Raw genomic sequence first — 17,827 nt, 5'->3', positions numbered from 1 at the left:
GGCAAGGGCTAAGGGACAGAGCTGGGATTGGAACCCAAACTGTCTGACCTTTAACCCTGCTCCACACTCGGGGTTTCCAAAGTGTGGTTCTGGGACCAACAGCATCCCCATCCTCTGGGAACCCATTAGCAATGCAGACTCCCAGGCTCGGCCCAGGGAGGCCAGAGCAGCAGGTCTGCAGGGAGGCCCAGCGCGGTGCTTTCCACAAGCTCTGGGTGAATCTGGTGCATGCCCAAGGCTGAGGACTCCTACGGCCCGGCACAGTGGCTCACCTGTAGTCCCAGCTACTCGGAGGCCAAGGCAGGAGGACTGCGAGAGCTCAGGAGTTTTAAGCCATGTAGCAAGGCCTGTGTCTTAAGAAAAAGAAAAAAACAAGAGTCCCCGCTGGGCAGAATGAGCTCCTAGGGGTGAAGAGGGCATGAGCTCCTAGGGGTGAACAGGGCGCAGGAGGCAGCTCAGGCAGGAGAACAATCAGCAGTGACCCTTGCCCTCAGGAGCACAAGAGGCAGTGGGAGGGCTGCGGCTAGCTGGAGCGAGCACCCTCCAGTTACGTAACTGCAGCCAATCCTGCCCTGCGAGGATGCAGGCCCAGCGTTGGCAGATGTTCTGGCTTTTTCCAGAGAAATCCGAATTCCAACTTTTTATTTGAAATCTCTTGATTTTATAAATATTGGCAATCTGTCCAAATTAGTCCTAAAAAGTGGGGCTGGAGGCCTTGGCCTGGGCAGCGAGGATATGCCCGTCACAGGCTTGCCGGGCGGCAGCGGGGAGCTGTCTGGGGTAACAGGTCATTCACAGGGTCCCGGGTGCCCTCCCCCCAGCCTTTGCAACCCCTCAAGGGAAGAGCTGCAGGGTGGAAGTGGATGTGGCAGAGGTGACTTTAGATCCACCCAAAAGGAAAAGAACACAGAGGTCACTTGCAAATGTTGAGGCACCGATTCCTGGAAAACAAGGTGCTGAGGCTCGTTTTCAGGATGTGGCTGATGGGAGGCTGGGGATTTGTCTTAAGAGCAACAATCTTTCCTTGTTCCCAACAGAAAGAATAAACCTAGCTGGGCACAGTGGCGCACGCCTGTAATCCCAATGGCTTCGGAGGCTGAGGGAGGAGGATCCCAGGTTCAAAGCCAGCCTCAGCAATTTAGCGAGGCTGTGAACAACCTGGTGAGAGGCTGTCTCTAAATAAAAAATAAAAAGGGCTGGGGATGTGGCTCAGTGGTTAGGCGCTCCTGGGTCTAGTCCCCAGGACCAAAACCAAACAAAAAGAATAAACCTGTCTCTCACCCAAGACCAACACTGCCTGCAGTGTCTCTGCCAGGGACTCTTCCCCCTTCATGTCCTTGGTCCCTGCTATTCACCTTCCAGCTTCACCACTGTCTCTGGCCTCTGTGAAAGGAGGGAGGGGACAGAGGGTGGTTCCCGGTCCCACTGTGTGTCATAACAGTGCGGGAGCAGGAAGGGAGTGTGGGTGTTAGAGGAGCACCTACTATGTGCAGGACACTTTCTGAGTCATTGGCAACTGTTGCTGTCACAGTTTTTCACATGGGGAAACTGAGACCTTCAGAGATAAAGGGACTTGTCCAAGGTCACTTGATGAGTGCTAAAGCCAGAATTTCCACCTGGGCACCTGCACCGTGACACCTGTTTTGGATTTTTGAGACCCTTGCAGGCAGGAAACACATTGCCCTTCAACATAATATCAACGCTCCAATGTGTTGGGTGCCTGCCATGTGCTAGGCTCCAAGAGTTTTCCGTGTACTTCTCCTTTAATCATGACAATCCTGCAAGGTAAGCATTATTATCCCCATTTTTTAAAATTTTTAACTTTTAGTTGGACAGAAGACCTTTACCTTTATTTTACTTATTTTTATGTGGTGCTGAGGATCAAACCCAGGGCCTCTCACGTGCTAGGTGAGCACTCTGCTGCTGAGCCACAACCCAGCCCTATTATCCCCATTTTACAGCTTGAAAAACTGAGGCACAGTAGAGTAGCAGTGCCCCAAAAGCCAGGGAGCCTCTAACCCTGGACCTGACACACGATAGAGGTCCAGAACTACTTGTTGAATGAATGAATGATCACTCAACCCGGCGGGTAACCCATGCAGTCAGAGGTGCAGAGCTGACATTGCTGTGGAAACTGTCAAGTCCGCATGATCATCATTCTCTAAAATGGACATCCAAGTCTCAGCTCATCCCCCTGGGTGCTTGGGGAAAGACGAGTGACTCAGATGTCATTCAAGCCTCTCCAGCTGCTGGAGCCATGCAGGGCCATACATAGCGGGCCAATTGGCATCTGGACTTGGAGAAGATGGGCTTGGATATGGCAGACAGTTGCTAAGTTACATAAGGTGCCGTCTACTCATGAGGCCCCAAGAAAACTCAGAAGGTTGCAATTAGAGCTTAAAGGTTTTTATCTAGAAGCACACATCTGAGTGGGCAAGAGAGCAATGATGAGGTCAGGATTCCCCTGAGGTAGAGAAGGATCCAGTGGTTTTCAAGGAACCCCCAGGTTCCTTGGGACACTAGGTTAGGTGGGTGAGCTCCAGACCCCTCTATCCTGTAGAAGCAGAGCTGCTCCGCGATGATCTGTTTCCTATCTAGTGAGCTCCGTGCATTTGATTGTAAGTTGACAGAACAGAATTAGTTCAAGTGGAAAAGTGACTTTCTGCAGAGCCACGGGGCAGGCCAAGCCTTGGGAGGGACTGGAAGGTGTTCAGAAGCTGTGTCTGTCTTTTGGAGCCCGGGAGGTTTCTGGTTGTTGCTTCTCTTTCTGCATCTGATTTGTTTGTTCTCTGTCTCTCTCTGCTTCTGTATTAGTCAGAAATCATTTGGTTGCAAGTGACAGAAAAGCGGCTTGAGGAAAGACAAGCAGGTCTGGGTTGCCTGCGTTAGATCCACGTGCAGATGGCTCCTTCTGGAATCTGTCTTCATTTCCGCTCTGCTGCTGCTGTGTGTGTGGCCTCGTTCTTGGGGGGCTCTTCCTTAGTGTGGGGCCACCTACCACCTCTGATCTACATCCTCTAGATCCACAGGGTAGAAGAGAAACACACACACGCGCAAACATATATACCTACTGACTTAAGCAAATTCCAAGACCAGCTCTGGTTGGGACACATGCCTGTATCTGAATCTATGCCACTGAGGCCAAGGGGACCTGATGCCTCATTTTCCCAGGTACAGTGTGCCAGAGTGGAGATGGTCCCACATGAACCTCAAAGTCAGGGAGCATGGAGGATGAGCCTCTGTTAGCCAAGTGAGTGGCCTGCTCACTTGGTGCTGGGGCCTGCTGGTGTCTTTTGGCCGCCTTACCTTGGGGAAAATGTGTACAGGCTGTCCCTCCCACATGGGACTGTCCTTAGGTCAAAAGGCCAGTCCAGATGATTGCCTTATCATCCTCGAATCAATCTCAAGAGAATGAACTAATGGACCAGCCTGGATGAGCCATCAGTCAAGGACAAGGTCATAAAATACAAGCATGGTTGCTAGCACCAGTTCTCAAGGCAAGGAGACTGATCAGAGAAGACATCTCTCAGATACCTATTACATTTATTTGGGGCTTGTTAAAATGCACATTCCAAGACCCAGACCAGATACTTTGTAAACCTCCCTAGGATTCTGATGCATGATCAAACTGAAGAACCACTGAGTTTGGATCTTTCTAGAGCAGTACTGTACGAATTCTAGTTGTCATCACTTATCAAAATAAAGTAATGACAGCTACACCCTGACCCTGGGCAGATATCATTGGGGTTTTCTAATGAGTTACAGAGATGGGATAAAAGGCCCGAGTAAGGCCATCTTTTGGAGCCCGGGAGGATTCTGGTTGTTGAATTCAGTTGTCAGAGATGCCATTACAACTTGGTGGCACTAGAGGGCACCCTACCAACTGCCAGGCCAAGGATGCAGCAGGAGACAGCCACCTCCCTTCAAAATGTTAAGATCCATCCCTCCCGCGCGCACACACACGCAGGCGCAAACTGATACCCTCCGAGGTCAAAGAAAATCTTAATTGGTCTCTTGCCTTCAGCACGTTGAGTCATCATTCCATAAATAGTGCTGTCGCCTAACTGGGGCTTCCTTGGGGAAGGCTGCACCCCTTTCAACTGGGTCCCCAGTGAAATTGCAGGGATCAGGCTGAGTGATACTTAACCTCTTAAGCAATGTAACAGTTTTGCCTTGTCCTGATCTCGGGGCCCTTAGCTCAGCCTCTTTGCTATCACTTCTGTGTCCTTCCCATCGGGTTGTGAGTCTGGGGTCAGAGGCCCTGGGTGGCTCACCCCTGCTGCCCCAGGCTCTGCCCGAAATGCTCCAGGAGAGCTCCGTGGGGCAGACTGATCTGGGACCCTGCCCCAATTGATTCTGCGTGACCCAGGGTGGCATTTTACCTCCCTGAGCCTGATTTTCTCAGCTGCAAAAATGGCCAACACACCCATGTCATGGCATCTCGGTCCACGAACTCAGTCTGCAGGAAACACCACCTTGTTTTTCTACAACTGAACGTTAATTTGAACTCCTGTTCTGCGGGGTGACAGAGATCACCTCAAGTCAATCACGGGAACCCTTGCCCGTTGTCAGTGCCCTGGAGCATCTTGGCTCCAGGGGGCATACACACTGCTGAGGCACCGAGGAGGGCACCCTGGTCCCCACTGATATCACTCTGACCTGCCATCAATCATTCTATGTCACAAAGACCCAGTAACCCAAACAGGATGACCATGCTTTCCTCCCAGTCCCATGAAAGAATCTCTGCAGCAGCAGTCCCGGGCTGGTGGAATTGCACCGTGATGTTGTGGCAATCAAATGTCTCTGCTGCTCGCTATTCTTGTAGCGACCAAAAATCCGGGAGCTAGGAGTTGGTGGAAGAAATAGGGTCTTATTCAAAGCCCTGGAGAAGATAGAGGGGCTTGTTTTCACCCCAAATCTCTAACGTTGGGGACTCAGGGCGCAAAACGCTTTGTAAGAGAAAAAAGAGGTACCGCGAACAGAAAGGCTATGTCCTGGGCCGGGCCTCGGTCATCCCGAGGTGGGTGTGTCCTCTTGTGGGGACCTTTGACCCCCTCGGCCAGTTAACTGAAACCTGAGGGAGAGCTTCTCTTCAGCACAAAGGAGGGGCGGAAGGGACAGTTTCAGACAAAGTTCTGTAAGGCCCTAGTACCTCCAAATCTGCCGCGTCTCTGGCTACCGACCCTGCAGCGGGACCGGCAGAAGAAGCAAGGAGCAAAGAGCGCAAATGTTTCCTGGGGTTGCCCCGACACGCCCACTCGCCTCCCATTGGCCAGAGTTAAGGCATGTGACCACGTGTAGCTGCAAAGGAGCCTGGGAAATGGAGTCTTTCTTGAATTGCGTGAACCCCGCTAGAAATCAGAGTTCCGTTCCTTAGACGGACAGGGAGAAGGAACACAGGGGACACCTAGTGCAGTGCCCACTCTCCAGAATTGGCCCCCTTCCCTTGCCCCAAATCTCAGCTTGAGGATGGGGCAGAGTTTGGCTTGGGGATCTGGGGAAGAAACGAGAGAAAGAAAGTGGTCCTCCCCAGCTCAAGGGCGCCTGAGGGGCTAAATGCTTTTCCTTTAAGAGGATTTTTATTGTGAACTGTTTCATACCTACAGTGAAGAATAAAAAAAATTAATGAAAATTCACTGTTGCGTCTGATTTTAAGAAATGAAATATTACAGATAAAACGAAATCCCTAGTCATCTTTCCCATCCCTTACCCGATGCCTGGCCCCAGAGGTGCCACCATCCTGAATTCAGTGTGTGTTCATCCCTTATGTGGTTTTTATTCTCCACGCACATTTCTGTATCACAAATATTACAAAGTGTGGTTCTGCAGCCATTTGAATTTGATAGAAATGGTCCTTACTGCGTGATTCATGGTGCAAGTTGCTTTTCCTTTCAGCATGTCTTTGAGTTGGAGCCACAATGATAACTGTAACTCTACCTCAGTCATTTATCATGACTGGGTTGTGTATGTGGCGTTTGGATTGTGGTATGTGACTACACCACCAAGAATTTATTCTTTTGCTGGAGAGTTCATCTTTCACAATTGTTTGCTATTAAACCATTCTGCAGTAAACATCTCTGTACATGTATCTTTGTGCACATATAAAAGAGTTTCTCCAGCCTAGTGATTCTCAAAGTGTGATTGATCCCTGGACCAGCGGATAAGATCACCTGGGATTCTGACAGCAATGCATATTCCCAGGCCCCTCTAAAGACCTGCGGGCGGAATCAGTGCTCCAGGGAAGAACTCTGTGCTCTGCAGGTAGGAACTCTGTGCTCTGCAGGTAGGAGCTAGCGATGTGCTAAGGGTTATAGCAGATGTAGAATTGCTGTATTTGAAGAGGCACGTCTTCTAGTTACTAGACACTGCTAGATTTTTCCCCAAAGTTTCCATGCCTATCAGAAGCAGGAGTTCCCCTTGTCCTGAGCTGTCTTTGGTATCACAGAATTTAAAATGTGTTGCCAAGTGAGTGGGAAGACTGGGCTCTGTTAAAATCTGTGGATGTGGTTCTCTCGGGTCCTGGGAATCCCTCTTTCAAAAACGTCACACTTTCTCTTTGTTCTCAGGGCCCTGCAGGCCTACAGTTTGGGAGATTAAACAAAACAAAACAAAACAAAAAAAACCACTTTACCCTCCTGTTAGAGTTTTCCTTTCTAGAGCAAGAGAATGAAGGTGCATATTAGTTACTGTATGTGTCTGTCTGCCTTAGTCAGGCTTCTCAGTTGCAAGCAACAGAAATGAGGTAATCAGCAGCATCAGTTGGGGGGCTCATGAATTCGGGGGGGCTGAAGATCAGGTTTGGGAAAGGCCATGCTCATCCCAGGGACAGAGAGGGGAGACAGAGGTCCCAGACAGGTATGGGCTGAGAGCCTGCTCTGCCCCCAGCATGGACCCCGTCCCTGTGTGTCCTGGCCACACCAGGAACCACCCTCTGCTGACTTGAGGAAGGGCCGGGCCTCCTTGGTTCCTGCTCCAGGGACAGGCACCCAGGGGGATGCCTCCACAGGGAAGATGGGGCACTGGGAGGGACGGGAGAGGGGCTGAGAGTGCAAGAGCTAAGAATGTCCCCTGCTGGGTGGCACCAGGGAGCTGTGGTGTATGATCAGCTCATTAAACAGTGTGGCCTTGGTGGGGGGTGAACGTGAAGCTGTTTAATGTTCCCTCGGTTGCTTCCTGTAGGAAGCCACCTGTCCTTCACTTTCCCCCCATCTCCTACCCCCAGGGGCTTACACCGCTGCCTCTTTCTGCAGGGCACCTGCCAGCCACCAGCCTGTGTGAGGCAGCAGCAGAAGCCATGCAAGCCTGGCTCCTCTAAGGTGCCCTTGCCACCAAGAGCCCCTTTGTGCCTTCCCTGAAAGTCAGGCGGCCTCTGCTGCTGCTATCTCTGCTCTCATCTCTGCCCTTTTCTCCTGGCCACTTTTCTGTGCTCAAAAAGGTGTGGAAAGGAGACAGATCTGAAAGGCTTAGGTCCAGCTGGAGCAGAAGAGGCCAGCACCTCCTTGCAGATGCCCCACAGTCATGCTGGTACAGGAGTTCTGCCTTCCTCAGGGGTCCAGGCTCTTTTGATCTTGCTTCTCCATCATCTTCAGGGCATGGATTTCACCTTATGATCCAAAATGACTGCTCGTGCTCCAACCATCATGTTCACATTCTGCGGGGTTTCTGTTCTCGCAACTAAAAGGCTCAGGGGTCACTCCGGTTAAACTGGGCTAACTGGGCTGCACAAAATAACTACACGAGAGACACAAATACCTTTTTCCTCTGACCTTAAGGGTCCGCAGGAAGAGAGAGAGCGAGAGCACCGTTGACCCCTTTTATTGAGGAGAAGCTATTCAAATGAGGCAAGGGGTCAGGTTTCAGAGGGCTGAGTCTATCTTCATGATGTCCACTGTCAGCAGGTTGACTGACACCTGGGTAGGCCACACCCAAGGGCACAGTAAAGGAAAGGGACACACACAAGGCACTTCCATGGAAGATTCTATTCTAAACAGGGCAAGGGGTTATATTACAAAGGAACAGGTGAGCGTAGCTTCACCCATGGGGCTGTAGCAGGACACACCCATGCTCTAGACACCGACCCTCGGACCCAAGAAGGGTGGGGAAAGCCCTGCCACATTTCTGTGACTGAGCGCCTCAGCACCCAGCCAAGGAGTGTGACTCAGTCATGTGTAAGGTTGGTCTCCTACAACATTCCACCCAATAGACAAGATGAGGGGATGTCAAAAGGGCACCCCCCTCATTCTTTAAGGCGGCTTTCTAGATGCACAGTGCTTTACCTTACACTCCATGGCCACATCTGGGAAGCTGGGAAATGTAGTCTTTTTTTAGGGTACCATGCGCCCAGTTAATACCCCAAGGAGACCGTCTGAGCTGCTCACACGTGGCTTGACCATCTCTCTCCCTCTCCTTCTCCTTCCTCCCTGGTCTGGCTGGCAGTGGGCACTGGCCTGGGGGGTAACTGCACAGGCTGTGTCATCTGCTCGGAGGAGAATGGCTGCTCCACCTGCCAGCAGAGGCTCTTCCTGTTCATCCGCCGGGAAGGAATCCGCCAGTATGGCAAGTGCGTGCACGACTGTCCCGTGGGCTTCTTCGGCATCCGCGGCCAGGAGGTCAACAGGTGCAAAAGTATGTGGATCCTCTCTCGTCCTGGGCTGGAGGCGGGCTTCTGGGCAGTGCTGTCCCACCCTGTCCCCAGCACATCCAGAGGGGAGCTGGAATCTGCCTGAGGCCAAACTTGGAGCCCTGCTTGGTTCCAGACAGTCTCTGAGGCCCTACGCAAGCCAATCCCCTGTAACTCCTGCTCTAGTTTGCTGTGTGGCCTTAGGCAATTACTCACCTTCTCTGGGATTAACTCAAATTGGGAAAGGAGTCCTACCTCTTAACTCTGTTTTTGCTGTGACCTGGGACAAATCATCCCTCTCTCCAACCCTTGGTGAAAATAGAGCCTGGGGGTCCTCACTCCCAGCCTAGATTTGCTGTGTGACTTCAAGCTAGTCGCTAGTCCCTTGAGCCTCAGCTCAGATGAGAAAGGGAAAGCTCCTCACACGCAGTCCAGGTTGACTTTGCCAAGTCTGAAGTTCAGAGGCGACACTGAGTCCTGAGCCAGTGTCACCTAACCCGGGGCTGCTCAGGCAGACTCACAAGGTCCCCCGCCCACAGGGGTCCTCACAGGGGTTGTCCCTGACTCTGTTACAGAATGTGGGGCCACCTGTGAGAGCTGCTTCAGCCAGGACTTCTGCATCCGGTGCAAGCGGCGGTTCTACCTGTACAAGGGGAAGTGCCTGCCCAGCTGCCCACCAGGCACCTTGACCCACCAGAACACGCGCGAGTGCCAGGGTGAGTGGGGCCCCTGGAGCCGGGCGTGGGGAGAGGAGTCCAGAGACCAGGAAGCTAACATGGCAGAAGGCCACGTGGCCATGGGAGCCCAGCACCACTGAGGCGGGTGATCTGGGGAGAGCTAGAGTTTGGGAATAAAACAGATCTCCATCAAACGCCCGCTTTAAAACCTGCCCATTAGTGAGCTCAAGCAAGTCACTATGCTCCCTGTCCCTTGATTTCTCCAAAGGTTAAAAAGAAAATCACAGTAGAATCCAGAACCTACCCCACGGAGAGGGCTGAAGAATTAAATGAGTTAAATGTATTGCTGCGACTTGGGGCTTAACAAGCCCGGTGCATGCTAGTGTCATTATTATCGCTGCTCCGTTTACTCACTGACAGCAGCTTATCAAACCCCGCAGTGGTCCGCCCTTACCCCGGGCTGTGCCTTGGCATTCTGACCGGAACCAGGCATCTTTGCCCGCACGTCCCCGGGCACAAGGTCATGGTCCTTCCAGCCGCAGAGGGCTCCCGACTCCCTGTCCCCCTGAGCAGCAGCCCCACAGCCCACCTGCCTCTGAGGGCTCCTTCCCCTTCCCCACCTCTCAGGAGACTCTTCCCCTTGCCCGCCCCTCTGGAGGCTCCTCCCTATTCCCCGCCCCTCTGGAGGCTCCTCCCTATTCCCCGCCCCTCTGGAGGCTCCTCCCCATTGCCCGCCCCCTGGAGACTCTTCCCCTTGCCCGCCCCTCTGGAGGCTCCTCCCTATTCCCCGCCCCTCTGGAGGCTCCTCCTCATTCCCTGTCGCCAGCTTGTGCTTCCCCTGGGTTCCTTCTATTAGTAAGCAGCTCCAAGAGTCCTGGGTGGTCACGCCCATGACCCAGGCGTCACCCTCCCCTCAACCTAGGAATCGCTAGTGCACCTGCCCTGGCCAGGCTCTTTCCTAAGTGATAGGACCTGAGTCAGCAAAGCAGCCTCTGCTCTCATGGGCGGGTCTCTCAGCGGGGAGACAGGAGAATAAGTGCATGATATGTTGGTGGCAGAACTTCAGAGGAAAATCTGAAGCAGCAGAAAGCCCCCAAACCCGCCCACCTGTCACCCTTGACCCCCACTCCACCTCCACCTCCCGCATCTCCACCCTCTGCCGTCTCCCTCCCTTGGCTCCCTGTCCTGCCAGGGTGACTGTTTCAAGACGATAGTCTGTTCAGGTTTCTCTCCTGCTCAGGGCCCTTCTGTGGCTCCCATTGACCTTGGGCAGAACATCCACGCCCTAGCCTGGGCAGTCTGGCCCCTTCTGGAGCCTCTCCCCTTCCCTCACTCGACTCCTCTCTGTTCGGGCTCCAGCTTCTAGGAGAGTCTCCCAGGTGGAATCACCCTGGGGACCTCGCTGGGATTATCCCTCTACCTGGAGCATCTCCTGCCCTCCCTGTGCCTGGACGACCCCACAACGTGCCACTTAATGACTCAGTTCAGGAGCCCCTCCAGGAAGCCTTCCTGGTCCCCCAGGCTGCGACCCGCGTCCCCTCTGCTGGCTGTGCCTCCCTGGTGCACTGAGCATGTGGCCCTCCTGGCCTGATGTATTTGGTGACAGTTTCCAGGAGGCGAACTGGGTGTGCCTTATCTTCAGCTGCCCTCTGCCCACATGGAGTGGCACATGGGCACTCTGGACTTGTCACAGAATGTATCTGGTGTCAGGACCAACATCCTAGGTTCTGGAAACCTGCTTTCTGGGCCCCGCTGCATCTCAAACCTGCTGTGCGAGAGCCCCAACCAAAGCCCTTTACTACTCCAGGCCTCAGTGTCCTCGTCTGCAAAATGGGGGTACTCACAACTACCTCCTGTGTTCTGTGTCTCCTCCAAGTCAAATGTGAAAAGAACTGTGAGCGTGTGTATGCACATGCACATGTGCATGTGTAAATAAATTACCTCTATTAAGAAGTGCATGTCCGTGACCTGACTTTCCCTCACAGCAGCTTTGGGTAGCTTCTACATTATGGTTGATGGAAGGTAGGTGATCAGGTGCAAAGCCCGTGTCTTTTTTGGAAGGCTTCCCAGCCAGCCTCCAGCCCCATCTCTGCCCGCCCCTCTGGACCTTCACCCCCACTCTAGCCACCCTGCTTCCAGCACGGAAGGGGGGGGGCAGGGCTTTGCAGACCGACTTCCCCTCCCTCGCTGGAGGAGCATGTCACCTCCCCTGGGGTGCCTCCTTCAAAACCACAAGGTTCTCTCTCTGGCTTTGGGCCCAGAGCAGGCTCCGCAAGCCTCCACATGCTTCATCCCAGGCTCTTAAGAATATTAGAATATTTTTGAATGTGTCCCTCCATTCCTAGCGACAGACTGAGCCAATGCAGATGGAGATGGTGTCCTCAGAACCCTAGACCCTACCTTGGGACTGGAGGGCACTCGGTTTCAGAGGCCTCATCTGTCTGTCTCTCCCTTCGCCCCGCAGAGGAGTGTGAACTAGGCCCCTGGGGCAGCTGGAGCCCCTGCACGCACAATGGGAAGACCTGTGGCTCCGCCTGGGGCCTGGAGACCCGAGTGCGAGAGGCTGGCCGGGCCGGGCAGGAGGAGACGGCCACCTGCCAGCTGCTGTCTGAGTCAAGGAAATGTCCCCTCCAGAGGCCCTGCCCAGGAGGTGAGTGCAGGGCTGCCTGTGGGTGAGTGCAGGGTGATGTCTAATGGCCTTGAGACACTGTCCCCAGATGGTACCTGCAAAGCCAGGTGAAGTCCTCCAGCAGCCACGCCTTCCTTAAGATGACTCAGCCCTTCCCCACTGACCACTCCCCTTTCAATCACGCGGACTTTGGAACCTGCTGTTTACTGATCTGAAATGAAATTCATGGATAATGTGACCCACTGACACAGGTCACTTTTGAAATATCCGCGTAGTTCCCTAACTGGAGTATAAAAGGGAAAGAAAAGAAATTCCATGATGGAAGTACTTTGGCCCCACACAGGAGAGGACACTCAGGGAGTAGAATCAGAGTGTGGGTACGGCTGTGGTCAGTGTCTCTGGAGGGTGCACTTGGCCATCAGAGTTGTGGCTTCCCAAATGGGGACCAGTGATGAGGAAAATCATACTGTCTGATGCCACGCAGACAGTCCTAGAATATTCCACGAGAGAAAGTGTCACAGATGCTCGGCATTCACATGAAGCAGCTCAGCTCTGAGCAACATGAGGGTGGAGCGGAAATAGGGGACCACTGCCCATGTAGCACCCCCATCCTTGTCCACTGAATGCCGTGGGACCCCCTTCATTGAGGCAGCCAACACCCTGCACAGATTTCCAAATACTGGGGGCAGGCATTAGGAACCACGGATTTAAACAGAAGAGGGGGTGCAGGGGTGGAGGGCATATGTGACAGTGGACACCAATAATATGGAATTGGCAATGTTAACTGTGCTTATACTACGTACCAGGCCACTGCACTAATTTTTTCTACAGTTGTTGACTCATTTAATCTACATAATGATGCTATGAGGTAGGTATTATAAATATGCCCCTTTTACAGATGAGGAGATGGAGACCTAGCTAGAGAGGTTGAGTCACTTGATGAAGGGCCTCACTGTCAGGTAAAGATAGACCTGGAATTCCAACACAGATCAGTGCGTGCAAAGAGGAATTTAACATCATGGTTAAGGGTGAGAGACCCGATGCAGGCCACTCAGGGCACACTGCCGGGACAGGGTGGAACCAGGATCCAAACCCTAGGACACCCCTGGTTTCTGAAAGACTTGTGGCAACTGTGAGATGGAGACAGGACCAAAGAAACGAGGATACCCCAGATCCAGGGAAGCAGCCTTACAGACAGACAGACGACAGTTCTGTACAGCCCTTATGACTGTGGCTAAACCTCACACGGATCTGAGAGCTGACAGCTGATGGATTGTTGGGGCTGCAAGCAGAGAGCTCGTCCCTGGATGACCACAGCAGCAGCAGCAGCAGCAGCGGGGACAGGCATACCGCACTGGCCACATGCTGGGGTCTGCACCTGGTAAATCCAGCTCCCTGGATTCTCATGACCCGTGGTGGCTCCCTGAACCATCTGGGTCTTTGCTCGGATGCCTCCTCTGCAGAGAACTCTTCTAGGTCCCCCTCCCAGGTGTCATTTCCCATCCCTCACACCAGGGCATAAACACCTTTCTGAAGCAGCCTTGCTGGTTCCGTGGCAGCCTGTGTCCTCACCAGACCACAGTTTCCAAGGACAGCAAGTCTTTGCCCACCTCGTGCACAGACATCTCTCTCGTGCCTCAAACGGGGCCTGTAGGTGTCCAGTTAACTTTTGTTGGCTGGCTGGGTGGGGAGGGTGGGGGGATGGGCGGGTGGGTGCATGAACGAGTGGGATAGGGGCAGCTGTCAGGATGAGGACCCAAACCAACCACCCAGCTCCCCCACCTCCAAACCAGCAAGGGGACCCACCACGCCTGTCCCCAGATGCTGTGCTCACCCCAGCCCTAACAGCCTGCAGCAGAGAGTGGGAGCCCGGCTTCAGAGGCCCTGAGCACTCACAGTGGGTGTGGGAGCCCCAGAAAGGGGCAGCCCAGTCTAAGCGCGGGACCCTGACACTGCCCTGCGGAGAGGTGAGTTGGAGCTGGAGCTTTGGCCCTGACTTGGGAGAAGATGGGCACACAGTTGACACCAAAGGAATACCCTGCCCTCCCCTCATCCTGTCTGTTGTTTGCCCTTGGAAGGGGGCTTCCTTCCAAGGTCAAGGTCATCAAGTTCATCAGCTGGCACTGGGCTGGCCAGGAGGAGAGGAAGCAGAGACGCCCAAACCCTTATGCTCTTAAAGAGGGGGTGCTCAGACTATGTCCGTGTCTCCCACATCTGGTCGATGGTCATTCAGTTTGTCCCCTCTGCCCTAGTGTGCCACCTAGAAGGAAAAGCACAGGACTGGACTCCAGAAACTCCGGTTCAGGGTGTGCCACTGGCCTCCTAGCTGTGCCTCGGCCACCCCCCCCCCCCGCCCCATACAGTAGGATGTTCACATTAGACATCCAGGGGGTGGGACTCAGGGGGTCAACCAGGAAGCTGCCCCTTGTTGGGGGTGACTGGGGACATGGTTATGGGTGCTGTCTCCAGCACACAGCCCGTCCACAGTAGGTGGACACGCGTGCGAGGGTCAAGGGGGCACCCAGAGGCCACCGAGATGCCACCCTGAGGCCTAACTGGGGACGTCCGTGACGCTAGCGCAGGCACTCCCCGCAGATCAGCCCTCCCCCGCCCCCAGCCGCTGCGCTGCGGGGACAGCGCCCCCTGCAGGCCGGAGCCCGAGTGTCCCACCCCGGGGCCTGGGCAGGGCGCCCCGTCCATCAGGTCTATCAGACGGACAGACAGGCCCGCGCTTCTCTTGCAGAACGAAGCCCCCGCCAGAAGAAGGGCCGGAAGGACGGGCGGCCGCGCAAGGACCGGAAGCTGGAGCACAGGCCCGACGGGAGGTCACGCCAGCCCGGGGCGCAGTGACCAGTGACCGGCGCCCACGCTCCGCAGGCCCCTCCCTGCCGCCGCTCGGCCACCGCCTCCTTTCCCTGGGGCGACCTGGCTTTTCCCCTTGTTTTCTTCCATCCTTTCCTCTTCCCTCCCTCCTCCTCCCCTCCCCGCTTCCTCCTCTGTCTCTTTCTTTCCCTTTTCTCCTTTTTCCCTGTTCTCCACCATCAACATCTCCTCCCCCTCCCCCCCCACACAGGTTTTTAGAGAGAGCTCCACGCTCTGCCCTCCCCTGGGCGCTCTCTGCATCTCATAGAAGTTTTAAGAAGGTCTTCAAGGTTTCTCTAGATCTTTCCCTGACCCCGTCCTGACCCCACCTTGGCAGAAAGGCAGTTTACAAGGGAACAGCCGGCAGGCCACCTGAGTCCTCACACGTGAGCTTCTACACCAGGGAGCCCCCAGAACCCAGGGTGTGACCCCTCTGTCCCCTGGCCAATCCCGAGAGGCCATTTCCACACCCCTCAGCCACCAGCTCCCATAGGAGGAGGTGCAGGGCCTCCTGAGGCCCAGCCTGGACACCTTCCCCAGCTGGCCTTGGGGGAGCCCCTGGGGCCCCTGCTGCAGCTCACCAGCTCAGCCCAGGGCCTTCCTCAGGGGCCCATCCCTGCCAGCTGAGGCACTCCCAGGGCCTCCAGGGACCCGGCACTGGATCAGCTGGGGAGGCACTGCTGGGGGAATGAGCAGTTCTTCCCAGAAGAGCCATGGGAGCAGAGTGGGACTTGTCCCCACCCCCACCTCCTGCCGGCTGTACTATGGAGGCCCGGGGAAGTCCCAAGGGGACCACATGTTCTGCTGGCTCTTGGCGGTGGCCCTGCTCGGCACATCTAGAGCTGAGAGGAAACTTGGAGGATCTCTCAGGGAAGAAAGGAGGGAAATTGATGGGTCAGAAGCCAAGGAGACCCCACCTACCCACATTCATAGGATACCCCCGGATACCCCCGGATACCCCCGAGCCTTTGTGTCTCACAGCGACTCCCCACAGCCCAGGGGGGAGGTGTGCTGGGGGAGGCTCCAGGTTAGACCAAGCTCTCACTGCCTGTCAGTCTGTCTCAGCAGGCCCTGCTCCCCAGAACCCCCAGACAGGCCTCCTGGTTAGCACTGGCCACAGGGTCCAGCAGCTGGGAGCAGAGGGGGGCAGAGAAAGAGTCTGAGCCCCAAGGGCCCAGGGTGGGGAAGGAAGAGGCTGCAGGTTGGGGCGAAGCCTCTACTGGTGAAACATCACCTCCCCCACCGAAGACAGAGACACCTGCCTTCCACCTGGCAGACGGGGTCCCCAGCAAGCACTGCTGCTACCTGGCCCTCACTCCCCTCATCTCGCCTCCCTGAGGACAGCTAGAGCCCTTCCTCACCTGGCCAGGCCACTGGCTTCCCGTCTGCAGAAGTGTGTGCCTCTGAAATGCTTTATCATTTTTTGTTTTAAGACCCCAACTTTTTTTTAAATAAAAGAAAAAATTTGTGTTTGCAAATTTGGGTATCAAGCAGGAGTTACAAAACCATGATGCTGATGAGTTTGGAGTAGTAGAATCTAAACCATGTGGGGTGGTTTCTGCTGGAATGCTCTGGTGAGAGGAGTCAGGGTGCCTGGGGACAGGGGAGGGTTTCAGCTGGAGGAGGGGGGCTGAAAAAGAGGAGGGGCCTACAGCCGCTCCCAGCCCTTGTCAAAAAATGGGCTCATCCAGAGGCTGGAGAGGGCGACACCATGTCCCCAGCACCTCTCTGCCCCTTGAATCACAGAAGTGGCTCCAGGAATCCATGTGTGCTCCTTACAGCTGGTCTGAGGGTCAGGCGGGGGCGGGGGATCTAGGAAGTGGACAGTCCCACAAAGCACCAGACGCCGTGGCCACCTGTGACGTGGAAGCCCAGGTGTGAGTCCCAGCCTGCCACCAGCTAGTTGTGAGGTCTAGACAAGTCATTTCGTCTTGGTGTCCCCATTGGATGAACGAAGAGGAGACAAGACTGGATTAAATTTGCTGTCCACATCTGGGAGGCCTCACAGCCTCTCCTGGAGATTTTTTAGAAATTCAGATTCCAGGGCGCCTCCCAGAGCCTCCCCAGCTGAGCCCTGGGGCCTGGATTGAGGGCTGCGGCTCCAACATCAGAGTCCCCCGATGTATATTCTATCTTCTGCTAATACTCAGACCCTGGGGTGCGGGAAGGTCCAAACTCCACAATTTTAAAAAGACCAGGGTAGGGCAGAAGGTTCCAGTCCTTCCTTTTTCTAGTCCTGTTTTCCCGCACCCCCAGGGGAAAGGCCTGGTCCTCTGTCCTGGCTGGAGGCTGTGGACAGTGCATTGGAACGTTCTCACATAAAAGGGTGAAGGCCCAAGGCCTCCTGTAACCTTGTCACCTTTGGATCCCAGAGGGTCCCTCCTGCCAGCTCCTGGCCCTTTCAAATCCCAGCCGCTCCCACTTCTGAGGATCCAGGCACCTTCCTGGGAAGGAGACCCTCTACTGCCAGGAAGACATACCTGAAGACATTCACAGAGAAGCCCGAGAAGTGACGGAGGTCACCCCGCCAAATGGAGTCAGCCAGGGTGAAGCCCCGAGGGAGGCTCCGGTGGCAACTGGGGGCCCTTCTGGATGGTATTCCCATGGGAGAGAATAGCTTGGCCTGAGCTGAGGAATTTCTGCTGCCTCCTTCCAGCCCCGCATCCCAGCTGAGCCACACCAGGGCCTTTGCGGGTCCCATCCCAGGCTGACCCTTCACCGAGGCGCTGCCTGTTGAGCCCACATCCACATCTTGCCACTAGAGGGCGCTGCTCAATCAAGAACAGGGCAGCCGCGGGCACTGTGACTTTGTCAAGTGGGGACAAGTTGCTGTCCTGGAGGGCTGGGGAGCTTGCCCTGCTCAGGCTGAACAGCAGCTGTTGCAATGGTGACTTCTGGTGAATGGTGTTCACAACAGCACACAATGTCAGACTCCAAGGTGCAGGACCAAGACCCTCATTGCACAGAATAGAGACCTGAGGAGGACCAGGAGTGCCCAGCAGCCCAGGAAAGTCACCATGACACGAACTTCTGCCAAGA

General features: G+C 54.8%; 1 protein-coding gene across 1 annotated transcript in view; it reads left to right on the top strand.

Moving 5' to 3' along the window:
• Positions 1 to 14,802, top strand: part of RSPO4 (R-spondin 4) — a 30,238-nt gene extending 15,436 nt beyond the window's left edge. The window contains exons 2-5 of the mRNA XM_081292365.1: positions 8,437 to 8,625; positions 9,196 to 9,336; positions 11,762 to 11,947; positions 14,670 to 14,802. Coding sequence (XP_081148491.1) covers positions 8,437 to 8,625; positions 9,196 to 9,336; positions 11,762 to 11,947; positions 14,670 to 14,776 — 623 coding nt within the window. The 3' untranslated portion in view covers positions 14,777 to 14,802. The remainder of the gene's footprint in view (positions 1 to 8,436; positions 8,626 to 9,195; positions 9,337 to 11,761; positions 11,948 to 14,669) is intronic.
• Positions 14,803 to 17,827: the final 3,025 nt, after the last annotated feature.

Source organism: Spermophilus citellus (genome assembly GCF_964194105.1).
Source record: "Spermophilus citellus genome assembly, chromosome: 4".
Taxonomy (NCBI): Eukaryota; Metazoa; Chordata; class Mammalia; order Rodentia; family Sciuridae; genus Spermophilus; species Spermophilus citellus.
This window is presented reverse-complemented; position numbering and strand designations above follow the sequence as displayed.